Here is a 13,722-nt window from a genome sequence, read left to right on the forward strand (position 1 = left end):
GGGCGTCCTGTCTCCCGGGCTCAGATTGATACACATTTATCCGGAGAGCTCGGACCTCTTCCCCAGGGCCCTGGGCTGGGCGCTGGGGTCTGGCAGGGGCAACCGCGAGCAGTGGGTCCACCCCGCCCCGCCCCCGCGCTGCCCGGCCGCCCCGCCCCGCCGGCCCGACTCCCGGCCACTGCTCCCCGACCGGCCCTTCCGCCTCACTCAGCCGCGCGGCAGAGCGGGACGGGAGCGGACCATGGAGCGGACGACGAGCAAGGAGCTCGCCCTGGTAAGGGGACCTGGGGTCCCAGGACCCCACATCCCTGGCGACCCTCAAGTCCAGAAACTCCAGGTCCCCGACCGCCCCTTGGATCCTCTCTCCCCTCAAATCGGACCCTTCGGAACAGCCTGGGAGTCCCTACCTCTGGCCTCCCGGGCCCTGACCCAGTGAAGTGGCTGGCTCCTTTTAGGGATGGTTGGTGGCGGGAGTGTCTCTGAACGCATCTGCGGGAGGAACTAGAGACAGACTCGCTAAGACTGGACCCTGGGACGTCCCCAAATGCCACCCGATCCTCCCAAGGGCTAAGTAGGAGGGTACCCGCGGCGCCGAGGGGACTTCCCGAGCCTGGACCCCTGCCCCGAGTCTCACTGACTCTGGCCGGCAAAGGGGGATAAAACTGGAGGGATCAGGCTTGAGTCCGCGGAAGAGGCGGGGCCGTGGTCCCGGGAGCCTTCCCCCTGCGGCGTCCTGAGCTCGCCTCCGCGTCCAGGCGCCGCTGCAGGACTGGGGCGAGGAGACCGAGGACGGCGCGGTGTACAGTGTCTCCCTGCGGCGGCAGCGCAGTCAGCGCTTGAGTCCGGGAGCAGGGCCTCGGGGCACCCAGGTGAGGAACGGGTAGGAGGCTGGGGCCGAGCGGAAGGTGACCAGGTGAGGGCGGGGCTGAGTGGAGGGGAGGAACTAGGGCCCGAAGGAGGGGCGGGGCTTAGAGGCGACCAGGTAAGGATGGAGTGGGGCCCGGGGGCGGCCAGGTGAGTGGGGTAGATGAGGAGGCGGGGCCGGGTGAGGCCGAGGTGACTTGCAGGACTTGGGGACGGAACTGGACGGCAGGGCCTAGGTAAGCCAGGTTTAGTGGGGCGGAGCTGAAGGAGTGGTCTTTAGAAGAGACCAGGCGAGAGCGAGGTGGGGCAGAGAGCCTGGGAACGGGCCAGTGAAGCGCGGCAGGAGAGCTGGGAGCAGCCTGGGGGCGGAGGTGGGGGTGAGGTAGGGGTGGCTTGTAAGTGGGGCAGAGGGCAGGGCGGGGCCTGGGCGGATGAGGAGGTTCCAGGCGGGTTTCGGGGGTCGATTGTGCAATGGGGAAGAATGATGAACTCAGGGGGCAGGATTCAGAAGAATGGACAGGATCAGATGCAAGATCGGTGCTTCCCAAAGACACGATTGGAATGGGATGCTGGGGCCCACTCCTCTGTGTCTCACTGCGGTCACCCTGCCCCGCAGGCCCCCAGCCCCGGTGCCGACACCTTCCTCCATTACCGCACCAGCAAGGTGCGGGCGCTGAGGGCAGCGCGGCTGGAGCGGCTGGTGCGGGAGTTGGTGTCTGGAGACCGCGAGCAGGACCCAGGCTTCGTGCCTGCCTTCCTGGCCACCCACCGGGCCTTTGTGCCCACTGCCCGCGTGCTGGACCTTCTCCTGCCACCGCCGCCGCCGCCCCTGCCGCCGGGGTCAGTACCAACGGGGGACTCTCATGTTCCCTCCCCAGACCTTCACCTGGATACTCCTCTGCTCCCTCCGGTTTAGAACCAGGACCCCCCCCTCCAACCCCAGAATCTTCCTCCTGAGTCCCCTCCAGCCGCCCTCTTCCTCACCTGATGGCGGAGGGGGGATGTCTTTCCAGGGTAGAGATCAAGAAGACAGAGGGAAGAGATCTGACCTTCAACAACAACCTGAGGTTTGTCCTCCCGTCGGGTGTGGGCAGGGGGGCATAGAGGTCAAAAGGATCTGAAGTGTAGGGGCTCCAGAGGTCCAGAGCTCTGGGCTGGGCTCTGAGGCCCCACCCCTCTGGCCAGGGCTGTGGTGTCAGTGCTGGGCTCCTGGCTGCGGGACTACCCTCAGGATTTCTGGGATCCCCCTGCCCACTCGGACCTAGGCAGTGTTTGCACCTTTCTGGGCTGGGCAGCCCCATCAGGGGCTGAGGCCCGGGAGGCAGAAAAGCTGCTGGGAGATTTCCTGAAGAATGCTGAGCCACAGCAGGAAGAAGAGGAGCGGTCCCAGACGTGGGCAGGTGAGCAGGTTGGGGAACCGATAGTGTCCGGAACAGGCATTCTCCCTCCCCCAGGGGTCTTCTCCCCTCACGGAGGAGCTACAGATCTTGGGCAAGGTTCTTAACCCTGTCTGAGCCTCAGTTTCACCACCTGTAAAATGGGGATAATAGCCCTTTGTTTAAAGTATTGGCATTTGTCTGTCACCTCCCCCACGCAACACATCCCAACTACAAAGATAGTCCATCATTGGGTCAGGATACCCTGTGTTTTTGGCTACAAATCATCTATTACTACTTGCCTTAGGAGCTACAGAGACCTGGGTTCAAATCCTAGTTCTGCCATTTGCTGACTGTGCGACCTTGGATAAATCACCTCTCTGAGCCTCAGTTTCCTTATCTGCAAAATGGGGGCAATGACAGTACTTACCTCATTGGCTTCTTCATTCATTCAACAGATATTTAGCCACTGGCTCTGGGCACGTAACAGTGGACAGGAGCTCCCTGTTCCCTGGGGAAGACAATTAGTGGACAAGGAAACAAACAAGTAATGAGAGCTTGGCAAATAGCATTATTTTCATTACTGTTGTTATCACAGATTCTTACTTATTAGAATCTACCACTTATAAGGAAATCGATACAATAAATCATACTGATGTTTTCTAGTGAAGTGGGTGTCAGCAAACTATCTAGCCTTTTATGGAAAAGTTTGCTGGGACTTGCGTGGTGGTCCAGTGGTTAAGACTCTGCGTTTCCATTGCAGAGGGCATGGGTTCAATCCCTGGTCAGAGAACTAAGATCCCACATGCCACGTTTGTTGCTCTCTACAGCAGAGGTCTACAACCTCTGTTGTAGAGAGCTTTTGGGGGAAGGAAATATATCCACATACTTCACGCAGATCTTTTTTCAGTTGTCATCTCCTCAGACATGCCTTCTCAGATCCCCTCCCAACAAATACAGCTTCCCACTCTGAGTCCTATTACCTGCCTTATTTTTCTGCATAGAACCTATTGGTCTTGTCCCCAACGCTATCCCCAGGGTCAGTTACAACACGGATTTGTCTACTGAGTAATTGCATCCTGCTTATAAAGTATCATCTTTCACCCATCTGTGTTTGATCTGATCCCTGTCACAAGAGCTTTATATCCCTAATCCATTCTTTAATCCTTAAACTGGCCACATTCCTCTCTGCTTTACAAAGTAGCAACCACTTCTCTCCCCTGGTGAGAGTTATTTATATACATTTTATCCCTTCATCTTCCCTGCTGGTTGCCAAGTATCTTTCTTCCTCTGCCTTCAAGATTTCACCAGCTGATTCCAAGTCATCAGAGCTGCACAGGGCAGTGGGGTAGCCACTAGCCCCATGTGGCTATTAAAATTGAACTTAATTAACATTAAATAAAAATTAAAATCAGTTCTTTGGTCACAATGGCCACATTTCTAGTGCTCAGTAACCACATCGGGCAGCACAGGTAGAAAATATTTCCACCACTGCAGAAAATTCTATTGAAAGTGCTGCCCTAAGCTATGAGTTCTTGAGGTAAGAGGAGAAAATGAACATTTATTGAACACTGACTTCATGCCAGGATCTGGGAACCTTAGTATCCTTGTTTGGGGGTTACTTTTTACCATGGAAAATTTCAGACATATAGAAAAGTAGAGAGAAGTAATGTAAAGAACACTGAAACACCCATCACTCATCTTCAACAATTATCAATTTGACCAAAAAAAAAATTTTTTTTTCAGGATGATTTGAAGGCAAATCCCAGACTTACATCCCTTCACACACAAATACTTTGGTTCTCACTGGTAATTGACAAGGACTTTAAAATATATATAACCTTCATGCCCACAATCTTTTCCAATGAAATCAGCAATAATTACTCAATATCAAAAAATACTCATATTCAAATTCCCCTATTGTTCCTAAGTTGTCTTCTTTATAGTTGTTTCTTCCAAAACCAAAGATCCATTTAAAGTGTTCTTTTTTAAAAAAATAAATTTATATATTTTATTTATTTACTTTTGGCTGTGTTGGGTCTTCGTTGCTGCACGTGGGCTTTCTCTAATTGCGGCGAGCGGGGCCTACTCTTCGTTGCGATGCTCGGGCTTCTCATTGCGGTGGCTTCTCTTGTTGCAGGGCACGGGCTCTAGGTGTGCAGGCTTCAGTAGTTGTGGCACACGGGCTCAGTAGTTGTGGCTCTAGAGCACAGGCTCAGTAGTTGTGGCGCACGGGCTTAGTTGCTCCGCGGCATGTGAGATCTTCTTGGACCAGGGCTGAAACCCGTGTCCCCTGCATTGGCAGGCGGATTCTTTACCACTATGCCACCAGGGAAGTCCCAAGTGTTCATTTCTTAGATCTCTTTTTTTCTATGACTGTTCCTCTTTGCCTTTTGATTAATGGCATTAGGAGAAAATAATGGGTCATTTGTCCCGAGGAATGTCTCACATTCTTCTCCATTTACCTGTTAGCTTTCTCATGGTGATATGAAGCACGTTCCTCTATTCACCATACTTGCTGTAAGAGCTAAAGGTTTGATTAGATTTACGTGCAATTTTTTTCCCCTATGCTCACTTTTTTTTTTTTTGGTGCTCAAGTTATGGGATTTTTTTAAATTTTTATTTTATTTAATTTTTATACAGCAGGTTCTTATTAGTTGTCTATTTTATACATATTAGTATATATATGTCAATCCCAATTCATCCCACCCCACTCTTTCCCTCCTTGGTGTCCATACTTTCCCTCCTTGGTGTTTGTTCTCTACATCTGTGTCTCCATTTCTGCCTTGCAAACAGGTTCATCTGTAGCATTTTTCTAGATTCCACATATATGCGTTAATATACAATACTTATTTTTCTCTTTCTGATTTACTTCACTCTGTGTGACAGTCTCTAGGTCCATCCACGTCTCTACAAATGACCCAATTTCGTTCCTTTCTATGGCTGAGTAATTTTTCCCCCTATGCTCACTTTTAAAAACTAATATTTTGCGGGACTTCCCTGGTGGCCCAGTGGTTAAGACTCTGTGCTCCCACTGCAGGGGGCACAGGTTCGATTCCTGTTCCAGGACCTAAGATCCTGCATGCAGCATGGCAGCACAGCCAAAAAATAAAAATAAAGTAGTATTTTGCAATGCTACCTGTCCTAATACGAAATGAAAGACAGATAATTAAACAGACTTACACAGATAATTTAAAAATAATAATATGAAAAAAATAATAATATGATGCTGAAATTGTAATAGGAAGGAGAAATAAAACAAAAGCAATTTACACAACAATCAACTATACTTGTTGGTATGTCAATGTCTGGGCATGCCTCACCAGGAGACATGATGAAGTTGTTCAGTGCCTTCACCTGCCATAGCATCATGGTGAATATGGCAGCCAGAAACTAATGCAGGGGGATGCACTGGCGACACAGATGCAGCAGCATAGATGTTGGTGACATCAATTTCCAAGATGGTGAACAACACTCGCCATTTCCATACAAAACAAAGTTCACAGTCCTTGCCTTTCTAGAGCCAAAATAATTAGCGTTTACGAGCAAGATAGTTGAGTTCTAGGTGCCAAGTATTGTAAACAGGTTTTTCAAGGACACAAATTTCTTGGAGGGACATTTGGAGGCTGGTGGCACAGTTCGTCACTATGAGTGCCAAGCCCCTCTTGTGGCAAGATTTCAACTTCCAAAATGTCCCCCTAGGGGGCGCCACCATTGAACGCCACCTCGGAAAAATCATATGTATTGAGTACTTTATAGCCGTCTGGTATGCGTGATTTCATGTGATTAAAAAAAAAATCCAAGTGAAGAAGCCAAGGCACAGAGAGGTTTAAAGTCTTGCTTAATTCGCACAGCACCCCGGTGGACCAGTTTGGATTTGAACTGGGGACGTTAAGACGATAACCTTTCCTTAACCACGAGGTTATACCACCTCTAACCACCAGAAAAGGGCAGGTGGATCCTATCCTAATACAGGTTCAAAGTCAAAAAGCTCTATTTTCTATTCTAGACTTTGAGCACCTGGCTTCAGATCTCTGCCATTTACTGAAGATGTGAGAGCAAATTCCTGCCTCAGTTTTGCCCTTAAGAAAGGTGCATAATAGTACCTCCCTCGCAGGGTTAGTGTATAAATTTCCCCGTTAATCCACCCAAGATGCTCAATGAACAGTTACTGCTGCTCTGACGTTCTTAAAAACACTCAAGGAGATCTCTGTTTCACAGATGAGAAAAGTGAGGATCACAGATGCCCAAGGTCACGCAGCCAGTCCTGGATTCAAACTTCAGAGTTTTTGACCCCCTCTAATGCTCCCTCAGGACATCCAGGGGTTGCCCAGATACCCCGTCCAGACTCCCCGGTAGGCTGCTTGGAAGAGGTGGAAGGACTCGTGCGGGAAGGTCCTGAGCTCCTGGACTTCAGTGTAGACGACGTGGCCGAGCAGCTGACCCTGATGGATGCGGTGAGGATCCCTGCTGGGCGCGGCCGGGAGGGGGCGGGGCGTAGAGGAGGGAGAAGGGGGAGAGGCCCAGCTGAGCACAGATCCTACCCACCCCCAACCCCCGCGCGCAGGAGCTCTTCTCGCGCGTGCGGCCCTTCGAGTGCCTGGGCTCCGTGTGGTCGCAGCGGGACCGGCCGGGGGCCACAGGCACCACCTCCACTGTGCGCGCCACTGTGACCCAGTTCAACACGGTGACCGGATGCGTGCTGGGCTCGGTGCTCGGGTCGCCGGGCCTGGCCGCCCCGCAGAGGGCGCAGCGGCTGGAGAAGTGGATCCGCATCGCACAGGTGCCTGTCGGGGGGTGGGTGGAAGGGGGCATGGGGCACCGAGGCCAGAGAGAGGTCGGGGGCGGGCGGAAGGCCGAGGACTGGGGTCTGGGGATACTTGGAGGATTGGGGCTGGGAGGTGCCTAAGAGAAAGCCTAGGACGTGGCTGGACGGGACTGGCGCCTGAGACCGCAGAGGGACGCAGGGCTGGTCTAGGAATAAGGATGAGATGGGGGCACTGGGGAGGGGATAGGCTTGGAGGAGAGACCAAAGCCAAGAGACGGAGGTAGAGGTCCTGAAAGAGACTGGATGGAAGCGGGGCAGGAGCCTGAGCAGAGAGGAAGAGTAGAAATGGGGGCCAGGAAAGAGAGTGGGGGCGTGCCAGGCGAAGGGGGAAGAAGGGTGACACCTGGGGTGAGACTTGGGCGGGCGGGGAGGAGTCTGGGTCTAGGACAGATGCTACGGGTCCGTCTGGGGCCCAGGGAGAAGTAAGGAGTGGGGACACGGGAAGCCAAGGTCAGAGGAAAGGAATGGAGGGCCAGCTGGGAGAGGGGCTGGGACTGCAGGTTGGAGAGGGGGAGGGGGCCCCTGGGGGAGGAGGCTGAATCTGGGTAGCCCGTCAAACATGGGGCGAGCTGTAAGGATCTAACCTGGGGTCACAAGTCACGGGATCAAAGGTGGATCATACTTGGGGTTCAGACTTGGGGGTGTGACCAGCGGTCCCCCACCCCCCTCCCCAGCGCTGCCGGGAACTGCGGAACTTCTCCTCCCTGCGCGCCATCCTGTCCGCCCTGCAATCTAACCCCATCTACCGGCTCAAGCGCAGCTGGGGTGCCCTGAGCCGGTGAGCAAGGGGCGGGGTGCTGGCGCGGTACTCCTTGCCCACCTCATGCCAGCTCTGACTCTCCCCGCGGCCACCCGTGACCCCTCTCCTGTACCCCCAGGGAACCGTTATCCACTTTCAGGAAACTTTCGCAGATTTTTTCCGATGAGAACAATCACCTCAGCAGCAGAGAGATTCTCTCCCAGGTACAGATGGGTGAGGACCCCTCAGATCCCGGGCCCAGGAAGGGGACCAGGGGCCCGGCAGGGCATTGCTTGTCATTGTCATAACATTCAGTGTCCTTTCCCTATGCCTCGAGAATGACCTTCCTCTTGTTTGTGGGCAGCCCTGCGTTTTTACTCCCTCTGCTGCCCTCATTATAGCTCACACTTGGTGGCTGCCTTATTTATTCATTCAACAAATACCAGAGTTACAGGGAAAAGGTCACTGAAGGCCAGAGTCAGAGCAAAGAGGGGAAAAAAAAAAATTCTGCTAAGGACTTGACTTTGATAAGAAAAAAAAAAAAAAATGTGCCAACAAGGTTCAGGGCATTTCTGGGGGATCTCCAGGTACAAGGATTTTCACCTGTGTTAAGGCCAGCCTTGGGGGCCAAGGCACCCACAAGCCCCACCTCCCATCATCCCCAGTGAGCCCTGCCCCCTGCTGCTTATCTGTTCTCTCCCCCTCCCTGTTCACTCTCCCTTGGGTATGGCCTTTACAACTGCTTGTGATGGAGGCATCTTCCCCGAGGGAGGGGACAAAGAGAGCCCAGGACTGCTCAGTTCTTCCCCTTCCCCCAGGAGGAGGCTACCGAGGAGAATGCCCCCCCAGGAAGCCTGCCCTCAGTGAGTGATGTGGTTTGGGATGAGGGACAAGCAGGATCCTGGGTGGGGGGTGGAGCCTGGTGGGGTCGGTGATGGCTGAGAGTGACTGGAGCTCTGGGGGCCACAGAAACTGCCCCCAGGCCCCATCCCCTACCTTGGCACCTTTCTCACGGACCTGGTTATGCTGGATACAGCCCTGCCGGACATGCTGGAGGTCTGAGCCCTGACCCTTGACTCCTGACCCCAGCCTCACTCACCCTCAGCACAGAGGGCCTCCTGACCTCACACCCGTGACCCTGCCTTGTGCTCCTGACCCCAGCCCCCTTAGTGCGGTAGGGCTCCTGACATCCCAACCCCTGACCTTGACCCTTGATCCTTGACCCTGGAGGCTCCAGTTCAGACAAAATTTGCCCCCAGGGGGATCTCATCAACTTTGAGAAGAGGAGGAAGGTAAGTGGGCACTGGGGTGGGCATGCCGGGGTTGGGGGGGCGGTCCAGGATGGGGGTTGAGCATGGATGGGGTCTCAGAGGCCACCCCCTCAGGAGTGGGAGATCCTGGCCCACATCCAGCAGCTGCAGAGGCGCTGTCAGAGCTACTGCCTGAGCTCCCACCTGCCCATCCTGGCTGCCCTGCGCACCCAGCGCCAGCTCAGCGAGGAGCAGAGGTGACCAACACGTGGCCTGGCCTGACCAACCTCCCACCCACTGACCCTGGGTCACACACTGGATCCACCTGCCCCATGCACCTCTCCAGCTCCTCCCAAGACCTCCTTCCTGAGCCCTGACACCCCCCCACCCAGCCTGTCACCCTGCATTGTCTGCGGCCCAGTTGAGGGCCCCAGTTGACCTCTGACCCCAAACCTTAACCCATCTGACTTTCTGACTTCAACCTTTAACATGCAGCTGGCCATTCCATTCAACCATCTCATCTTTTCTTTCCCCCCCCTCTGGCCCTATCTGACCCATGATCCCATTCATAACCCCCATCTGACTCTCTGAGCCCAATCGTTGACCCCCAATTCTGAGCAACTGACTCTTATGTCAGAGCATCCAACTCAACTGTCCCAATGGTTTCTTTTCATTCTACTGAATCCATGATCCAAACAATTGACCTCAGTGATTATCTGACCTTGAACTCTATCCCCGACCCAATTTGACTCCTCAGTCCCCCTCTATAAACCCCTGTGTGACCTGCCAACCAAGCCATCTCATCTCATCCCTGATAAGACCCCACAGCTGCAATGGCCCTGACCCCAACATTGGGTGCCCACCCCCTGGCTGTTCCCCCACACACACACCCCCAAAACCCAGCTCCCGACCGATTCTAACTCATTTCCCAACCCCCCCATCCCATCTGCATCTTGACCCCTCAGCTACCGCATCTCCCGGGTCATTGAGCCACCGGCCGCCTCCTGCCCCAGCTCCCCACGCGTCCGGCGGCGAATCAGCCTCACCAAGCGCCTCAGCGCGTGAGTCTCAGGGAGTATGTGGGGAGTGACGTGGGCAGAGATGGCATCCGCTCCTGGGACTGAGTCTGGGCTCAGCCTCACCCCCTGTCTCTATTTTCAGGAAGCTGTCCCGAGAGAGAGGCTCATCCCCTGGTGGGAGTCCCAGGGATCCCTCATCCTCCACCTCCAGGTCAGCATCCCATTTGGTAAAGGGGCTGGAGAGGACAGGATCAGAGATCAGGGCAGCCACCCCACTTCAGACTCTGTCTCCCCCAGTCTGTCCCCAGCATCCCCCCCATCCAGTCCTAGAACGAGGGACCCTCCTCCCGGCAGTCCTCCCGCCTCTCCAGGGCCGCAGGGCCCCAGCACCAAGGTACCAGGACTATGTGTACATGTGGGACTGCGGGCACCCGGGGCTGTGTGTGTGTGTGTGTGTGTGTGTGTGTGTACAGGATTTGGGGGCTAGGTATGTACACAGGAGACTATGCACACAGCTGGCTGAACACTCTAGGGATATGTCCAGGAAGCCACGTGCATTTCCATGGCCCCGTTTGAGGGGCTGTCCATCAGTTATGCTCAGATCTGGACCAGAGCTTCCACTTAGACACAAGGTACTCTGGGGTGCAATCACCCACTTTTGCACAGATACGCATTTTCCTAGGAATTTGCATACCTGGAGGGGAAATGTAGGCGTGAATATCCACAGTGTCCACAGGACCATGTGCAGGGTTTTTCATGGACATGGGCTTGTGTGTATCCAACAATTGTGAGCAAATGGGTGCAGTCACCGCTCTCTGGTTACACAGGGTTTCTTGTGTGTGAACATGAGTCGTGTGTGAATTCATGTAACAGGGCGTGAAAGTCTGTATGTGATGGGATTGCATAGATGTGGGCTTGTGTATGTACCCTAATTGCATGTCCCAGGCTTGGGGTGTGCAGGAAGACGTGTTGCATACAATGAGGGAGGGGCCTCGTGCTCTCACCGCTCAGTCCCCACCCCACTGCCTACAGCCGCCACTGAGCCCAGACCTACCAGGCCCCCGGACCCTGGCCTTGCCCTTGAGTGGCCCTCACATCTCCCTCCCGGGGCAACAGGGCTCAGAGGCCTGCGTCGTCCGAGTCAGCATCGACAATGACCATGGAAATCTGTATCGGAGCATCCTGGTGAGGGGCTGTGCCTGGGACCTGCTGGTGGCAGCCCTGCCCTTGGGGCTTGGGCTGTCATCCCTCACCTCTCACCCTCTCTTCCCAGCTCACTAGTCAGGACAAGGCCCCCAGCGTGGTGCAGCGAGCCTTGGAAAAGCACAATGTGGCTCAGCCCTGGGCCCAGGACTATCAGCTCTTCCAAGCCCTTCCTGGGGACAGGGGTGAGCAGGGACAGCTTGGAGCCAGAGCTGGGGGGGCAGCTTCAGGAGGGGGGCGGCAGACTGACCGGGATGGTTCTGGCACAGAGTAGGGGTAAGATGAAGCAGGGTTGGGGTAAGAGGCAGAAAAATATTGGTACCTTCATTAGGTGGGGTCATGAGGTTGTCCTGTCTCAGTGTGAGGGAAGCGGGCACCAAAGGTGACTTCCTAGGATTTATGGGGAAATGAGAGTGTCCAGGGTCCAGTGGAGAGGGAGTGCAGAAGGTCATCCGGGCTTAAATGTGTAGAATCATGAGGTTCTTCAGGCTCAACCTGGTGGAGCACAAGACTGAAGCAGGGTCTGGGCTTGGATCTGAGGGGAAATGAGTTTGTCCGGGCTCAGCATGGGGACTCTGAATTTGGCATAGGAGAGGGCCACATGGTACTGAAATCCAGGGTAGGGAAGCATGAGATCGTTCAGTGTACAGGTGAGTAGGAGGTTATCCAGTTTTCAAGAGGGAGAGGCAGGGGCTTCCCTGGTGGCGCAGTGGTTGAGAGTCCGCCTGCCGATGCAGGGGACACGGGTTCGTGCCCCGGTCCGGGAAGATCCCACATGCCGCGGAGCGGCTGGGCCCGTGAGCCATGGCCGCTGAGCCTGCGCGTCCGGAGCCTGTGCTCCGCAACGGGAGAGGCCACGACAGTGAGAGGCCCGCGTACCGCAAAAAAAAAAAAAAGAGGGAGAGGCAACAGGGAACTATATTCAGTATCCTGTGACAAACCATATTCGAAAAGAATATGAAAAAGAATACTGTATAACTGGGTCACTTTGTGGTACAGAAGAAATTAACACAATATTGTAAATCAACTATACTTCAATTAAAAAGTTGTTTAAATGGAGAAAAAAATGTAGGAAGAAAAAAGAGAGAGAGGCAAGAGATTGACATGCTAGGGAATTCCCTGGCAGTCCAGTGGTTAGGGCTCTGTGCTTCCACTGCAGGGGGCACGGGTTCCGTCCCTGGCCGGGGAACTAAGATCCCGCAAGCCCCACAGTGTGGCCAAAAAAAAACCAGAGAGAAAGCGACACATTAAAGGGCATGATGTGAGGTTGGCTGGACATTAGGAAGGATACATGAGGTTGTTCACGTGCCAAGTGTGAGGTTTGTACAGGCTGGAAGTGGGAAGTCAGAAGTTGTCCAAGTTCATGGCGAGAGCAGCATGAACTTGGCTGGGAGTTGGCTGTGGGGGAAGGGTGGGATGGGCAGGAAGTTGATTGGGCTGGGTGGCCTGACTTTGTTCAAGCTTGTAGTGCAGGTTGTCTAGACTCCAGGGGGAAATAGCAGGAGGTAGCCCAGGTTCACGGGGTTGGAGGTGGGGGGAGACATGAGGTTGTGTGGGCTTTGAGTGGGAAGTGGTCTAGGTTCACAAAGAGAGGAGGATGAGGTTGGCTTAGCACTAGCTGAAGGGACCCAAGGTTGTTCAGGCTTCAAGGTGAATGGTGGAAGGTTACCTAGGTCCTTTGTGAGGGAAGTATGAGGTTGTGTGGGCCTTTCATCATCATCTCCGCCCCTGGTCAGAGCTCCTGATTCCTGACAATGCCAATGTCTTCTACGCAATGAGCCCAGCCGGCCCTGGAGACTTCGTGCTGCGGCGGAAGGAGGGGGCCCGGCACACAACCTCAGTGTCCCCAGCCTGAGGTGGTTCTCCCCCTCCTCCAGGACATGGGCCCCATGGGCAGCAAGGGGCCTGGCTTCTCTCACCAGGGGGCAGGGAGGGAGCTCTTCTCTGGAAATCTCTCATTCCCCAGTAGAGGCCATTGTCCTCCATACCCTGTAAACTCCCCCTCCCCAAACTTTATTGGACCTCATCCCTCTGACCCTTTTGGCACCAGACCCCTATTCCAAAGACATCAGCCCATGGGTGGCTGGTGGAGAGCTTCATCCCATAAACATAGAAAGGGGTGCGGTGTCAGGGGTCAGACCCTCTCCCAGAGAAATCTTGTAACTGCTGGAGACATATGTGAAGCGATAGAAGTGGATGAAAATAGTGATCAAAGTTATGAAACAGGAGTCAGTCTTTTGTTTGTTCTGCGCCTGTGCTTCATGTTCGCTTTTCATCAAGATAAGAATTGAGGGCTTCCCTGGTGGCGCAGTGGTTGAGAGTCCGCCTGCTGATGCGGGGGACGCGGGTTCGTGCCCCGGTCCGGGAAGATCCCACATGCCGCGGAGTGGCTGGGCCCGTGAGCCATGGCCGCTAAGCCTGCGCGTCAGAGCTTGTGCTCCAC

At 54.5% G+C, this 13,722-nt stretch overlaps 1 protein-coding gene across 1 annotated transcript; it reads left to right on the forward strand.

Moving 5' to 3' along the window:
* Positions 1 to 241: 241 nt before the first annotated feature.
* RGL3 (ral guanine nucleotide dissociation stimulator like 3) lies at positions 242 to 13,482 on the forward strand. Its single transcript, XM_027085856.1, has 19 exons — positions 242 to 274; positions 756 to 869; positions 1,481 to 1,704; positions 1,878 to 1,931; positions 2,050 to 2,264; positions 6,555 to 6,697; positions 6,808 to 7,023; positions 7,743 to 7,846; positions 7,947 to 8,031; positions 8,626 to 8,670; positions 8,777 to 8,863; positions 9,067 to 9,099; positions 9,193 to 9,314; positions 10,023 to 10,118; positions 10,219 to 10,287; positions 10,374 to 10,470; positions 11,109 to 11,261; positions 11,350 to 11,464; positions 13,016 to 13,482. Exons 1-19 carry the CDS (start codon positions 242 to 244, stop codon positions 13,132 to 13,134), a joined length of 2,124 nt encoding a protein of 707 aa, XP_026941657.1. The 3' UTR covers positions 13,135 to 13,482.
* The last annotated feature ends 240 nt before the right edge of the window (positions 13,483 to 13,722 follow it).

Source organism: Aethalodelphis obliquidens, unplaced genomic scaffold (genome assembly GCF_003676395.1).
Source record: "Aethalodelphis obliquidens isolate GAN/ISIS:26980383/991018 unplaced genomic scaffold, ASM367639v1 scaffold53, whole genome shotgun sequence".
Taxonomy (NCBI): Eukaryota; Metazoa; Chordata; class Mammalia; order Artiodactyla; family Delphinidae; genus Aethalodelphis; species Aethalodelphis obliquidens.

What these genes read in the sequence shown, in the direction of transcription:
- RGL3 (XM_027085856.1), top strand. Translation starts at nt 242, where the DNA reads ATGGAGCGGACGACGAGCAAGGAGCTCGCCCTG. An exon ending in CGCAGGGCCCCAGCACCAAG is followed by an intron (nt 10,471 to 11,108) that starts GTACCAGGACTA and finishes CACTGCCTACAG; the next exon opens with CCGCCACTGAGCCCAGACCT. An exon ending in AGCCCTTCCTGGGGACAGGG is followed by an intron (nt 11,465 to 13,015) that starts GTGAGCAGGGAC and finishes GCCCCTGGTCAG; the next exon opens with AGCTCCTGATTCCTGACAAT.